At 42.3% G+C, this 15,643-nt stretch overlaps 1 protein-coding gene across 1 annotated transcript in view; it reads left to right on the top strand.

The window, feature by feature from the left end:
• The window catches only part of Chd2 (chromodomain helicase DNA binding protein 2), a 115,095-nt gene that overhangs the window by 81,695 nt on the left and 17,757 nt on the right, over window positions 1–15,643 (top strand). The window contains exons 29-35 of the mRNA NM_001081345.2: window positions 4,140–4,278; window positions 4,411–4,561; window positions 5,601–5,723; window positions 6,825–6,953; window positions 8,213–8,353; window positions 10,761–10,895; window positions 12,739–12,917. Coding sequence (NP_001074814.2) covers window positions 4,140–4,278; window positions 4,411–4,561; window positions 5,601–5,723; window positions 6,825–6,953; window positions 8,213–8,353; window positions 10,761–10,895; window positions 12,739–12,917 — 997 coding nt within the window. The remainder of the gene's footprint in view (window positions 1–4,139; window positions 4,279–4,410; window positions 4,562–5,600; window positions 5,724–6,824; window positions 6,954–8,212; window positions 8,354–10,760; window positions 10,896–12,738; window positions 12,918–15,643) is intronic.

Genomic DNA, 15,643 nt, shown 5'->3' with positions numbered 1-15,643 from the left:
CAGGACAGCCAGGGCTACACAGAGAAACCCTGTCTCAATCAATCAATCAATCAATCAATCAATCAATCAATAGAATAGAATAGAATAGAATAGAATAGAGGAAGCGAGAAGAAAGTTCCCCAGAGACAGGCCTCCAGACCAATCTGTTGTAGATATCTCCTCATTTGAGAATTCTCTCTTCCTAGATGACTGTAGCAGATACCACTGAAAATATTAACCAGCACCCCCTTTTGAAGAAAAACTGTTTTATAAGCAGGGCACTGAAGTGGTCACTCAGAAAAGCAGGTGTCCTCATGGGTTCCCCAGGCCTTGTCCGTCTGGGTCACTTACCCCTTTCTTTTCTTCCTCCTTGTTCTGCTTACTAACACTACCCTCTGACAGTTCTCCCCTGGGGAGCTCAGGGTTAGAAGGCGGCTAGTTGTCTAAAAGTTCCATTCTACTTTTTCTTAGTTACTTACCCTCGGGTAGTTATACGCCCTCACAGTAACCAGAGGGTTTGGAAGATTAACCATCCCATACATTACAGTGCTTGTCTAGAGTCAGGTTTACAGTGTTAGCTGTTCTTATCAAGTAAAGAAACGCGTTTTACTCTGAGTTTCACTTTTAAGGATATTTTAGAAATTAGCAAAATTTAAAAATATTTCAGATATAGTGGAACTGTTTTAGTTTATTTTTGTAACAGAAATGTGATAGTTTGAATGATTTGAACACTCAACTTTAAGTTCATGAATTCACTTTTTTTGTTGTGTTTTTTTCCTTTTTTTTTAAAAGTTTTATTTATCTTATGTATGTGAGTACAATGTCACTGTTTTCAGATACACCAGAAGAGGCCATCAGATCCCTTTATAGTTGGTTGTGAGCGACTCTGTTGTTTCTGGGAATTGAACTCGGGACCTTTGGAAGAACAGTCAGTGCTCTTAACCACTGAGCCATCTCTCTCCAGTTCCCTTATGATTGTATTTTTAAGGCAGGGTCTCATGTAATCCAGGCTACCATGAATTCACTATGTAGCTAAGGTTAACCCTAACTGTTTACTGGTGAGATCTTGGGAGTGGATCACCACACCTGGTTCTACACAGTGCAGGGGATCTGACTCGGTTTTAAGCACAGTCCCAGCTGAGAAATTAAAAGTAATTATTAAAAGAACCAACAAACAGATATTCCTCTTTCTTGTTTTATTTTTATTATGTTTTATTTTTATTTGCTGCCAAGTTCATGCGAGTATATAATGTGTAACATCGTGGTCAGTCCCCCCTCTCCCTGCACTGACTCCTTCTCTGAACACCTTCCCCGGGTACATCCGACATTGTTTCGTGACTCAGCGAGCTCCGCGAGGGGTTGTGGGTTCTTTAGTGGACCATCAGCATTATCAGTGGCTGTACCACTGAAGAGAATAGTTTCTCTTCTCCCAACAACCATTAGCTGCCAATTGCTCCTTCAGGATGGTGGGATGGGGTCATACAACCTACTTTTCTGACTGTGGTGGAATATTGAGGGGTCCTAGCTCATGCAGGTGAACCGCAGCTGCTTTGAGTCCAGAAGACCATTAATATGACACTCTTCCCTGGTCGCCAGCTCTTAACCTTCTTTTCAGCAACCCCCTCATTCCACAATGGTCCACCATATTCCTTGAGCCTTGGAAGGGTAATGAAGAATAGAGATGTCCTGTTCAGGGCTGAACACTCAACACTCACTCAGTCTCAGCGCTGTGACCAGTTAGGAGTCTGCTCACTGCAAACAGTTGGGCCAAAGCTTAGTAGCTCTAATGTATGGGTAAAATGTAAAAGTTTGGAAAGCAGTTGACACTGTCTAGCAAAACAACAGAAGTAGAGTCTCCACTAGCCTGTGACTGCCCCAGCTGTGGGCTGTTGATCAGGTTTATAGCAACAGTGTGGATACCCTCCTTGAGGAGGTGTCTAATTCAAGCAGAAGTGTTTGTGCAATCCCTATAAAACTCAGTTTCCTGTGTACTAGTATTGGTTGTTGTCATTTTATATACACAAGTCTAAGGGATTCTGTGCACTGTTGTGTTGTGTTGTGTTGTTGTTGTTGGAGATTTCCTCCCTTATTGTAACGCATGGCCTTTTTTCCCTTATACATGCTCCTGTCCTTGTTATGGCTTATTGCTTCTTGACATTGACTTACCTCCACTAAACTTCTATTACCTATGTACTATACCAACCATATTTAGAGAGGCCAGGCTCTACATTACATTTCAGTGTAAGACTATTGATTCTATTCTTTAAAACGTTAATATAATTATGTACCTGTTTTCCCTGCACTGTATATATACATTTCTAAATATCAGTATTAGTCATGTGTGTGTATGTGTATGTTTTAAGACAGGATCACTCTATGTAGCCCTGGTGGCTTTGAACTTACAGGGATCTGTCTGCCTCTGCATCCTGAGTACTGAGACTAAAGGTGTGCATCGCCATGCCTGGCCTTCAGTATTAACCTTATCATTCATAAGACTTCCACATGCAAAGCTTTATTTCTTTGCGTGTCTCTTTGAGTTTATAATTCATGAACAGTTCTTTTTTCCATGTGTGATTGTGTCATCAATTGAATTCAGACTTTCCTTTCATATATTTTTATTTTAGGGATCACCTTTCTCATTTTGATTGATCTGTCCACCTGCCTGTTTTAATGTCCCACCTTTCTTGATAGGATCTTGCTATGTAGCGCTGGCTTGTCTGGTTTCCACTGTAGCTCAAGGTAGCGTCAGAGTCCTGGTGGTTCTCTTGTTCAGCCTCTCCAGTGCTGCCATTGCAGCAGTGCCATGCGTGACGTAGTGTTGTCATTTTCTCAGAGATAAAAAATATTTACACTGAAACACTTTAAAGTCAAAAGTGTAGCAGAAAAAAATCATGTAAAAGAGGGTTGTTCTCATTCTTGTGTGCCTCTGTGTACATCCTTCATCTTAGGCCACTGTCCTGGTAAGGTTTGAATTTATTTTAGTGCTTGTTTCAAAAAAAAAAGTAACAGAATTTTGTTGATGTTATGTTCTGCATAGCATGCTGTGTTGAGGTGGTGTTTACGTTTCATCTTCTCTGTCTCTCCATTCTAAGTAGTGAGTCTTCAGTGTTTTCACATCAGTGAAGTTACAAGAAATTAATGTAACCTCTTAAACATTCTACTTTGTACTGTTGCCAGAGTATCTTTAAGGTGGATTTCTAGAACTGAGATTATAAATTTTAGAAGTGGGTCCTGGGGTAAATATATACGAGTTTGCTTTGGTATGGCCAGGTTTTCCTGTGTGGGTCTGGTTCTACCAGCAGATGTTTGGTAGTGCCTATGGACAAGGCTCCCAGACAGAATGGCTTCTTAACATTTTGGTATTTGTTTGTGAAACAGGTTTTCTCTATGTAGACCAAGCTGTTCTGGAACTCACTATGTAGACCAGGCTGCCCTGGAACTCAGAGCTCCACCACCTTCTGCATGCTGAGTGCTGTGATTAAAGGTCTACACCACCATACCTAGCAGATGTTTGTTTGGATTTTTGATAGCCCAGCAGGGGAGAAAGGAACTCATTTTTCTTTTAGTGAATTCATTTGCATCTTTTAAGATAGATGTTTATGTGTTGTTTTACATAAACTGTTGATATTCCTGTTCTTTCTCATTTTTCTACTAAGAACCATCTTTGTTCTCACAAAATAAAGTGGTGTCTTGGTTATCTTGTAGTTGTCAGCTTAGGCTCTGGCCAGAGTGGTTTTATTTTCAATTGCAGATTAGTTTTGATTTCAGAGTAGTCTTCTCAGGCCTGCTGTGCAGGTCAGTCCATATGACTGCAGTGTGCTAACTGTTTGCATGCACTCTGCTCCTGCAGAAAGTGACTGAAGGGAAACACGAATCATCTAAAGCATGAGTATGCCTTCAGAATCCTGAGTTAGCTGTATCAGGTGTACAGTAAAGAAGGATAAACAAGAAAGTTACGGGTATAAATTCCAATACATATTTAAAACTAAATGTTAAAATACTGCTTAAAATTTATTTTATAAATATTAGTTGAAAACAGTTTCTCTTATAAATTATGTTTTTGATCTAATAATACTCTGGAGTCTATAGAGAGAGACTATCTCAGAATTTGACAATAAATAGCTTGTTTCCTTAAGGAATATAAAACTTATAACCTTTAGGGAAAGGACCAGGCAAGAGAAGAGGCCCAACAATCAAGATCTCTGGGGTTCAGGTGAACGTGAAGTCCATTATCCAACACGAAGAAGAGTTTGAGATGCTGCATAAATCTATCCCTGTGGACCCTGAGGAAAAAAAAAAGTGAGTGTCTTTACCGTCCCTGCATGGCTGGCTGGACATAGACTGAGGTTAGAGCTGCGTGTGGTTGAGTAACACCTCTCTAACTGCTGGAAAGGCCCCTCTTCTCAGGCCTCTGTGTTCGAACCCCTGTAGGTACTGCCTAACCTGCCGAGTCAAAGCAGCACATTTTGACGTCGAGTGGGGCGTGGAGGACGATTCTCGTCTGTTGCTTGGAATCTATGAACATGGCTATGGAAATTGGGAGCTAATTAAGACAGACCCAGAGCTAAAGCTAACTGATAAAGTGAGTGCGTGCAGTGCTGGAGAGCTCTACATCTGTTGTGTGGTATCTTTGTATTGGTGACTTATCTTTAACTGTTTCAAGAGGGGGTTTCTTTATTCTGGGAAAGTTACCATCTTTAGTGAACTGTGGCATGTCTCATAGATGATAATAAAAGGAAAGACGACAACCAGGAGAAATTATAGGAGAAATCTTAAAATTCTAATACTTCTCACAGGCCAAATTTCATTACAGCAGATACCAGGGTCAGTTTCTTAGGACTGAAGCATTCCTGGGCCCTACTTTTGTTGGCCCATCGTTTAACCTAATTTTTTTCAGTTCTGTACACAGAGAATGAGTGTCACCTTGGTATTTTTGTAATGAATTTGTACTTTCTTCCACAAAATTGAGCCTCCCACCCTATCTATTGCAAGTATAACAGGGCCGTGCTCAGAGCTGTAAACAAGGGCAGCTGACTGGATGCACTCTATGTGTGCTCCTATCAGGGCTTTGTCCTGGCACATTAAACACTGCTCATCCCATCTGGTTTTAGGAGGGTGACAGCACCCTGTAGAAGCACTGAGACCAAATCGAGTCTGGCCGGAGAGGTCCAGCTGCGGTAGACGGATCAGATCATGTCCTGGCATAGCTCAGTGCTCTCCGGCAATGCTCTAAGAAGCATTTTCAATCTAAAACAAAGCTTTAACCTAGCTCCAGGGATTCCCTGCTCCTGGAAGGAGGAAATCCACGTCGGCTGGGATGCTCTAGCAGATGAAGCCACAAGCCCCTCCTACCTGAGTTGTTCTACCCTGTTAACAGCACAGGTAGGAGCCAGTGGGAGAGCTGGATTTCTCCATCCCATTTTGTAAAACGAGAATGGCTCATGAGGGATTTTCAGTGACTGGGAGCCATGGACATGAGAATAGGATCTGAGGCTTTAATCTGTGTTTTGGGAGGTTGGGAGGGAAAGAAATGTGCTGAATTCTTTGTTGTCTCTATTTGTCCGGATTCACTAACCGGGCTGTGGGTGGTGGCGTGTGCTTCTCTTCCTTTCCTGTTGAAGATTCTACCAGTGGAGACGGATAAAAAGCCGCAGGGGAAGCAGCTGCAGACCCGAGTGGACTACTTGCTGAAGCTGCTCAGGAAGGGTCTGGAGAAGAAGGGCACCGTGGCCAGCGGAGAGGAGGTGAGCGAGTGCATGCAGTATCAGCCGGCTTCCCCAGGGCAGCCTGGAACCCTGCTGAGAGAGCATCCTGCCCTCTCATGCTTAGACACGCTTTGGGGTTTCATAGGGCAGGTTGCTTGCTAAGAACAAAATGTTCATCTAGTGATTGAACGCAATATCTTGGCACATTTCTTACAATTCCACTTAAGTATTGTACCAGTATTGTAGTCTTCATCTCTTTGGACTGGCAGTGGTCCAGACCTGCCTTTACTCTTTCCTATTCTGTGTCCTCAGTTGGGGCCATAGTTCTCATGTTTAGGTATCTGACTGGGTGGCTGTGATAATGGATTCCAGGAGCGGGCTGTTGCATTCCAAACTAATTTCAGAAATTGGACTTCAGTTTTGATTACACTGGCTCACTGAAAAACCCCAAGTTGCTAATGAATCCATTGGAAGTTTCTTTTCTTTACCTCCCCAGGATGAGGAGTCAGAAAAGAGAAAACCTAAGCTTAAAACCAGCTTGCATAGCCAGCCTTTGTGTGGGCTGCTGCTTAGGTCCTCCCTAGCTGTGTTCTGTGTGCATGTGTGCACAATAAGTAAAACTTACATGAAAAAAATCACTGCACTTCCATTTGGTATTTTTATACAATAGTATTTCAAGTATACAGTATCACTCTGTAGATAGTATGGCAGGAATGTGATACATGAAATACTAAGTTCTAGAGACAAGCTAGATCATACTTTGATTGGCTAGATCAACAATATTTTAAGCTTTTTCTGAGTTTAGATTCGTAATTTTCAGGTGTTATACTGTCGTCATCTTTAATGTTAAGTATATTTTTGTACTTGAACTGTTTGAACCTTTTCTGGGGCTTTTACCTTTAGTGAATTCCAAAACATGAAATCAGTAGTTTCAAGAAATTTAAAGTGGTGTGGCCTAGCTAGAAGCTAGGAGGTTTGTTTTATCCAGATTTTATTTTCTTTGAGGTACAATTGCTTATCCTTTTGTGTTCCTAAGTTATCCTCTTTGGATTAAGTGGTTGTTACTGCATCAGCTGTATTTCGTGCTCCTGCTAATGGGTTGGGGCTGATTTGTAGTTTTGCCGTATTTTTATTTTCTAGGCCAAACTAAAGAAGCGGAAGCCTCGAGTAAAGAAGGAGAACAAAGCCCCCAGGCTGAAGGACGAGCACGGGCTGGAGCCAGCGTCGCCTCGACACTCCGACAACCCATCTGAAGAGGGGGAAGTGAAGGTACGAGACCTGGGAAGGCATGGGTCGTGTCTGTTCATAGACAGAAGAGTAAAATAACAGTATATTGTCTGTCTTTACCTAGCCTGCCAGAGGGAAATACTGTCTCTTAGTCACTGCATTACTGTGAAGAGACACCACGATCAAGCCTACCATACAAAAGAGAGCATTTAATTGGGGGGTTGCTTAGAGCTTCCAAGGTTTGGTAGAGAGCATGGCAGCAGTCATAGGCGTGGTGCTAAGAGAAGGAGCTGAGAGCTACATCCTGAACCTCAACCAGAGGCTGGGGGAGAGGAGAGGGAGAGGGAGAGACTAGGCCTGGTAGGGGCTTTTGAAACTTCAGAGCCCACACCCTGTGACATACCTCCCCCAATAAGATCGCACCTCCTAATCTTTCTGTTCCTATCAGAGATTCCACTCTCTGGTGACTTAAGCATCCAAATATGTGAGCCTATGTGGGCCATTATTATTCAGACCACCATAGTAGTTGCTCCTCTTAAGTAAGCAGTTACAGATTCCAACATAGCTGAATCATGACAAATGGCAGTTGGTAATTCTCTTTGTTTTAGAGAATGAAAGAAATTTGTAGAAACTGGTTAACAGGGAACTCAAGACTTACATTATAATGCGGTTCAGTTAGTTGGAGGGCCTTTAGAGGCTGAGTGTAGCCATTGGCTTGCCAGCTTGTAATCCAGTTTGCAGAAAGTGGAAGTGCCTTGTCACTCAGTGACAAGTCTGATTTTAGTCTTATTGTTCTGAGAGTAATATGTGACAATGCCTCCAGAAGGGCCCCCAGTGGCTATAAGGACCAACATAGATTTGAACTCAAGTACATGAATTCAGGTACTGACAGCCTCATCAGTACTAGTTGACACGTAGTAGGGCAGGTGTAATGTTTCTTTGGTCCTTGGTTTTTTTTTCTGTTTGTGGAGTAGAAACAGTAATGCTGTTGTTTTAGGGGCGTGGGGTGGGTGGTTCTTGGGATCTAACTCAGGGCCTCATGCATCCTGTACAAGTGTATTTACTGAGCTGAACTCCATCTGGTCAGTGCTTTTGAGAGTTACTTTGAGAATTGGATCAGAGAGTGTAACAGTGTCTGCCTGTACAAATCTAGTGGACTGAGAGTTCTACAAGTTCTGCAGTGCTGGTAGGCTCTTAATGGAAATGACTGAAGTCACTGATGAGCCCTGGTCCAATGCTGCTTTCTTTAGAAACAAACTAGGAAGCCAAGATTGAGAAATGTGCGGTTTTCTGCTTCCTAGGATGATGGTCTAGAAAAAAGTCCAACGAAAAAAAAGCAGAAGAAGAAAGAGAACAAGGAGAACAAAGAGAAACCAGTGAGCTCTCGGAAGGACAGGGAAGGAGACAAAGAGAGGAAGAAGTCCAAAGACAAGAAAGAGAAGGTACTCAGCATACAAGATTTCATATAACATGAAGTATAACCCCTGGGAGAACTGTCTTTGAGTGTATCTAGGAAGGAAGGTTGGTCTGCGTAAGGGATGCCTGCACCCTTCTCACAGGAAAGGGAGCTAGGCAGTCTTGAGCTGTTGTAATGTAGAAGACCTTTATTTGGTCTGCCATTACACATTTGGGCAGAAGTGTATGAGATGAGATGGGATAAGTGAGAGAGAATCATGTACAGCTTCTTAGACTATGACAGAAGAAAACTGTCTACATATACTGCAGACCTGAGGAGTTGAGGGTTCCAACCAGATACCACATATCAGCAGCAGACACTGGAGTAGAAGACCTGGGTAAAGGCCTTCATGTTGGGAGTTTCAGGAAGTCATTCCAAACCATAGAATTGATATGGTTTCATTACTAGGTAGATGTGAAGAGAGTTGTTTGTAATGAGCCCTTAGCATTGCTTCAAGCAAATCACAGCTATAACTCTGCCATCTACTGACACCTTCACTGTTTTTTACGATTTTAATTAAGTTTTATGTGTATGGATGTTTTGCTTGCATATATTTATATATTACATGTGTGTCTGGTTCCCAAAGAAGCCAGAAGAGGGCATTGACTCCTGGAACTGAAGCTACAGGTGCTTGTGAGCCACCATGAGGGTTCTGGGACTGGACCTCTGGGCCTTAAGAAGAGTGGGCAGTGTTCATAATCCACGAGTCACCTTTCTAGCACTCGCCATCTTACCTTTTTGACGTTAACTTTTGTAAATTTCCCCTTGGAATATGACTATAAATATAAAATACTGCTTAGCTCAGACCATTGGGTAGCCTCTTCTCTCCACACAAGAGTATATTTATTGCACTACCTTACCACTGAAGAACAGGTGCTAAAGTAGTTCTTATTAGATAATTTGGCTGTTGTGTAGTAGAAGCTATTTAGGTCTCATACTAAAATTACTTTCTAGTTTTTCATGTTAAAAACTATGCTGTGGTTAAAAGCATTTTCTGCTCTTGCACAGAACATGGATTCAGTTCCCAGCTCCCATGTGGTGGCTTGCACCCATCTGTAGTAACTCCAGTTCTCGGGGATGTAATGTCCTCTTCTCACCTTGTGGACACTGGACACATGGACTACACATGAATTAAGGGCACAGCTACACAAATACAAGAATAATGCTAAGGCTTTGCAATAAGAGTAAGCTGTGCTGGGTAAAGGGGATGAAGTCTTTTGCATCAGTGTTCCTACAAAATAATGTTTCCTTTTGTTTTGTTTTTGTTTTTGTTCTCAGTTTGGTTTGGTTTTGTTGAGTTATTTTTGAGACAGGGTTTCACTATATAACCCTCCTGACCTGGAACTCACAAAGATCCTCATGCCTCTGATTTCTTTGTGTTGAGGTTAAATATGCTTGGCAGTTTCACGTTTTTTCATGTTTACTTCAGCTGGCTTTTCCCCTTTCGGGCACTGCTGCATCTCCCCTTGTCCAGTTCCTCTTCCTGTTCCCACTCCTCAGAATGCCTACTGTAAAGTTGATGTGAGACCATGCTGTTGTGCTTTTGTGAGTTTTATTTAAAAATATTTTTATGTTTTCTTTGTGTGCACATGTCTGCCTGACTATATTCAGGTGAACCACATGCAGGCAGGAGCTTACAGAGGTGTCAGATTCCCTGGGCATTTCTGAGCCTCCATGAAGGTCCTGGAAACCATGCCAGGATCCTCTTTGTAAGATCAAGCATTGTTAACTCTAGGACTATCTTTCCAGACACACCTCCTCCATGCTTTTTTAAAATTTGTATTTAATCTGTATCAAATTTTCCTAAATAATCTGTGTGTGTCCCTCTGAAGGCTTTGAATCTACATTATTTTGGTCTCCATGCTTGTTTCTCTTGGCTTCTGTCAGTTACAGTTAATATGCATTCCTGGACCAGACTGTAGCTGTTAATAAAGCTTGCTGCATGGTAATTAGGAGTTCTGTTTAAATCCTTAGTTTCTTCATGAAATTTCTGTAAATTATATTGATAAACTCAAAGCTGTAGTTGAGTACCTTTAGACAGAAATGGGAATACTTAGAATTTAGGTATTAATCTTTTAAGTTTGTGTGAATTGAGGTCATCATTTCCCTGCTCTAGCAAAGCACTGGTCTTGCAGAGGACCCAGGTTCAGTTCGCAGCACCCACCCACGTTCTGATTCACAGTGTTTATGACTCCAGTTTCTGGAGATCTGGCACCCTCTATGGCCTTTTCATGTTCATGCACAGATGTGGAGCACATAAACCCATACAGATACACACACAGTCATATAAAACAGTACCACCACCACCGTCACCAAATAAAACAAACAAACAGAACTCTGCCTAGATTTTAAGATTATTTAGTGATCATGACTCTTTGTAACTCTTTGAAAAGGTCAAAGGTGGTGATGGCAAGTCTTCAAGTAAATCAAAGCGATCTCAGGGTCCTGTGCACATTACAGCAGGAAGTGAGCCTGTTCCCATCGGGGAGGATGAAGACGATGATCTGGACCAGGAAACCTTCAGCATTGTAAGTCTTGAAACGGAGGATGCTGATGCTTGGACACAATGCTCGCTGTGCTCTGTCTTCCCAGGTGCAGCCACAGAGCTTCAGTTAGGGTAAACGCTGCTGTGTTGCTTTGCAAGCATGTCCTTGTTATGTTTACAGATTGTAGGCTGAACCAGTAGGGTGTCTTATATTTCTGTTTTTGAGAGTATGTGTGGGCCTGCATGAGTTTATGTGTACCACACACTTGCAGAGTTTAGAGGGGTTCTCTGTGGCACTTGGGAAATAGAAATGTGCCAGTCAGGAAACAACATTTGGAGACCCTGTCTTAAAGAAGAAATTTCTTATTCTTCTATTGTTTATAGTGAAAGTAGGATCCATGACCAAGCTGACTAGATAGCTAACTCCCTGAATCATGTTGATGCCCCTGTGATAGATAGGGTATAGAGGCGAGAGAGGAGTCCCTGGAGATCCAGCAAGAAGGGAATCTGATCTGGTGAGGCAGGTCCAGGGAGTAATGTTTGAAGTGGGTTCTGAAGGAAGCATATGGGAATGGGAGAAGAAAGGGACATGCATGCCAGAGTGGCAGGGGCTCTTATGATGTATGAGGTGGTGACTGTGGCCCTGTGGCTAGAGTGGTGGCTTAAGACGCGCCAACTGTTGAGGAGAAGGGCTTTGGCTAAGGTGGTAAAGCTCTAGACCGTACCTGCTTCCACGCTATGAAGCTGAGAGTTGGACCAGGACACACTCACTTCTGGGAGCCTGGGAAGGGGCTGCCAGCCTTTATCCATTCCACAACTCTATTCTCTTTCCAAACCTTACAAGTCATGGCTCACTTCAGCAACTCTTTCAGGCTAAAGAAAAAGCTGTCGTTTTTTGCAACGGGAAATGTCTTTGTCTTGGGCTGACAATAGAAGGGAGAATATTGACCCAATTCTGTGATGTTCTGTGTTTGGCCTTTCTCTGTAGACCCTAAAACCTATTTGCATATGCCTATGGTTTTCTTTCTTTGCAATGAAGACAGTTTTCTTATATTCTGTGAGCATTATGTTCACCTAGGTACTAGAAACATGAATGAATGAATGAATTGGATAATGAATACATTCATTATTCCCTGTTCTTCCTTATTGCGCTGTTTAGAAATAAAGCAATATCTGATGCTTCTGTGGTGCCACTTTCCGGTTTTTTTGTGTTAATATGTTTTGAACCAAGGGTCTTGTTCATACTAGCCACATATGTGACTAAGTCTGGTGGTACATGCTTGTCACCTGACCACTGTGGACACAGAGGCAGGAAGATCACAAACTCGAGGCCAGTCTGGGCCACATAGCAAGATCAGACTAGCTTGAGCTGCAGGGTAATTTATATGTTCTGTAGAAATCGTTGGTACATTTTTTATTCCCACTCACTGAAACAGTGTTTCCTAATTTGTAGTGTCTCTTTATTCCATTATAAAAACTGAAGTTAACTACTGAAAATGCCCATGAGTTTCTAGCTGAGGAGACTACCACAGAGTATATAGTAGTTTTGTTGTTTCATTATTAAGAAACTTTATGATCGCGGTTTTCAGGTTAACCCTATAGTACTGTTTACATTTGACCTTCTTCGTGGCCACAGCTCTCTTGCAGATGGGGAAAGAACATTCAGAGAGGCTAAGTCAGGTATCAAAGGTCCTCATCTAATCCCGGATATGGTGACGGCACTTACACCTCGGAATTCTGTGTCTCTGCACTTGTCCCATTCCACGGGTGTTCCCACTCCTCTCATAGTGACACGCAGCATGAGGGTGGGTGTCTTTCCTGGACCTCAGTGTGTGGACCTGTTAAGCATTCTTTGACATGACTCATGCTCTTTTGGCTTGTTGCAGTGTAAGGAGAGGATGAGGCCTGTGAAGAAGGCACTGAAACAGTTGGACAAACCTGACAAAGGGCTCAGTGTGCAAGAACAGCTGGAACACACCAGGAACTGCCTGCTCAAAATTGGAGACCGCATAGCCGAGTGCCTTAAAGCTTACTCAGACCAGGAGCACATCAAATTGTGGAGGAGGTAACCCACTCTGGCCTTGATTCTGCCCAGTTTGATTTGACAATGTGCGAGTGTGCTCTGTTTTTAAAAATAGATTGCATGGTTACTTACTCTTTTGCCAACGGGATTCATTTGTTGACAGTATAACCTTAGGCCTCAGCTTCCTTTTCATGAAATAAGCCACTTTGTAAAGTCCAGCCTTTTCTTTTGATGTACCATTAATGTGGTTTATATGAGGATGATGATAATAGTAATAATAATAGCAATAGTAATAATAGTGGTAATAATATAATAATAACAACAACAACAGTAACGGGCTTTCTGGCTTGTTGTCAGAATATTTGCTTTAAACCCATAAGACACAAACCAGAATAATACTTTCCTCATCTCAGGTTAGTGTTATTAAGTCTACTATAAGAAATGGGCTGGCTCCATAACTATCTTAGTTACTGTTTTGTCACTGTGATACAATACCAGGGCCACCATCAAGCTAGGGAGGAATGTGTTTATTTCAGCTTATGACTCTTAGGTCACCTTTCACTGCTGAAAGGTGAGGCCGAAAGCAGAGCAGGAGCCTGGAGACAGGAACTGAAGCAGAGACTTCGGAGCAGTGCTGCTCACTGGTTTGCCCCTTGTGGCTTGCTCACCCAGAACCACATGCTGAGAAATGGCACCACTCAGTGGGCTGGGCCCTCCCAAATCAGTCATCTACCAAGGAAAAGCATAACAGTCCAATCTGGTCAGGACTTTCTCATTCATGTTCTCTTTTCCCAACCTGACACAAAAAAAAGAGCTAAAACAGGTCTAACACGTAAAGCGAAGCAAAGGTTATAAGCACATGAACTTGAGTTCTCCATTTTCATCTCCCTAATAAAAAAACTCTAGTAGTAACTGAAATTAATGCAAGACATTATGACTTGCATGTTAATTTATAAACAGGTTGCCTATCCCTTATCAGAGATGCTTAGAATCAGAAGGATTTTAGATTTTAAAATATTCATAAACATAGGTAATGACATGTCTTTAAATGGGAAGCAAATCAAATATAAACTTCCTCTTTGTTTCATATATACTCACTGTCCCTAGCCTGCAGGTGTTCTTGTATGGAGCATTTAGTGTATCTGCATTTTGACTGTGACCCATCACGTGAGGATAAGGGTGTCATTTTCCTCCTGAAGGATCAGTGTCATGATTTTCAGAACATGGACATCTCCCGTAGTTACTCAGAGCAAATGGCAACCCTGGAAAGCAACTGTGATAATCGTCAAGATGGGAGGTGCAGCCACCCAAACTGTTGAGACAGGAGGCCTGTAGTTTGACTTAGGGTCAGATTGGCCAGCCTAGTGAGACTCGAGGGACGTGGCTTTGTAGCTTGTACAAAGCCCTGGCCTTAGTTCCCAGTACTAGAGGAAATGTTGAAAAAGTAATGTTAAGTGTATTTCCATAAACTGTATTTACCTTTAGCCCATGTGCTTCGTGGTTAATGCATCTCTGGCTTAGTGGATGGCTCTTGAGTGAAACATCGGTTTTCAGAAATTTCGTCATGATGCTAGTGATAGCATGCCACACTTCCTGAGTACAAAATATAGTTTTCAACAGTCATTTCTTCCTGCTTAACACTGTTTACATTTCCCCACTTTACTTAGCATATAACGCTTTCTTTCTAACAGATTAAAGGATGGTAGCAGGTCATCTTTGGCTTTCTGCTATGCTCTTGGTTCTGTTGGTGTTTAAAACCTGGTCACCAGCACGTTTTTATTAAAACGTCCTTGATTTTTAAAAGTTCAAAAATAATACAAGGTATGACTTCCATAGAAACTAACCATCTAAAAATAGGTATAGAAGCAGTTTTAGAAGTTGTATGAAGGAACTGCCTACAGGGATGGCGAGACAGTCCATCCATAAAAGCAAATGCCATTCTTCCAGAGAACCCAGGTTCAATCCCTTCGTTATGGCTCATAACCATGTATAACTTCAGACCTCCTTCTAGCCTCTACATGCACCAGGCACACATATGGCACACAACACATTCAGACCATACACCCTTGCACATCTGCACAAGGATGGCCAGGGAGGCTGGGGACCTTGAACTGTGAGAGTAGATGAGCTAAGTGGAAATGGTGAAACGAACACAGCCAAGGCTTTAGCAGAGGCTTGAAAGTGAACAGCCAGGGCACTGGGAATGTGTAGGGTCTGTTGTAATTTGCCAAGAAGCCTGTGGCTCTTTATAAGAGAGGCCTTAGTAAGCTAAGTGGCTCTCTACCTGACATAGTATGTTGACTGTTTGGTGGCCCAGCCCAGCACAGCATAGAGAAAGTGCTCACTGGAAAGCTTGGATAAAGAGCACTGTTGGTAACTTACTGTCACTTCCAGCGTCTCTGTAATTACCCTCTTTGTGCCATTCCTATGTATGCTATACAGCAATGCCTCGCTAGGGCCTTCAGCAGTCTCTTAGAGATGACAGGCCTTAGTGGCAATGAGTCCCGGGATTGTAGTATGCTCTTGTGGACCCAGCTTAGTGCAAGGACTTGGATAACCTTTTACATCAAAATTTAGTAGTTTGCCATCTATAAAATCACTTTTTAGCTAGGCAAGATGGAACATACATTAAAAATTCCAGCACTTGGTAGGCAGAGGCAGGCAGATCTCTTGAGTTCTCTTGAGGAGAGCCAAGACTACACAGAAAAACCCTGTCTCAAAAAAAGAAAAGAAAAGAAAAGAAAAGAAAAGAAAAGAAAAGAAAAGAG

The sequence above is a fragment of the Mus musculus genome, chromosome 7, assembly GCF_000001635.26.
Source record: "Mus musculus strain C57BL/6J chromosome 7, GRCm38.p6 C57BL/6J".
NCBI classification, from domain to species: domain Eukaryota; kingdom Metazoa; phylum Chordata; class Mammalia; order Rodentia; family Muridae; genus Mus; species Mus musculus.
Note: the sequence above shows the minus strand (reverse complement) of the source record. Positions and strands in the feature narration are given on the sequence as shown.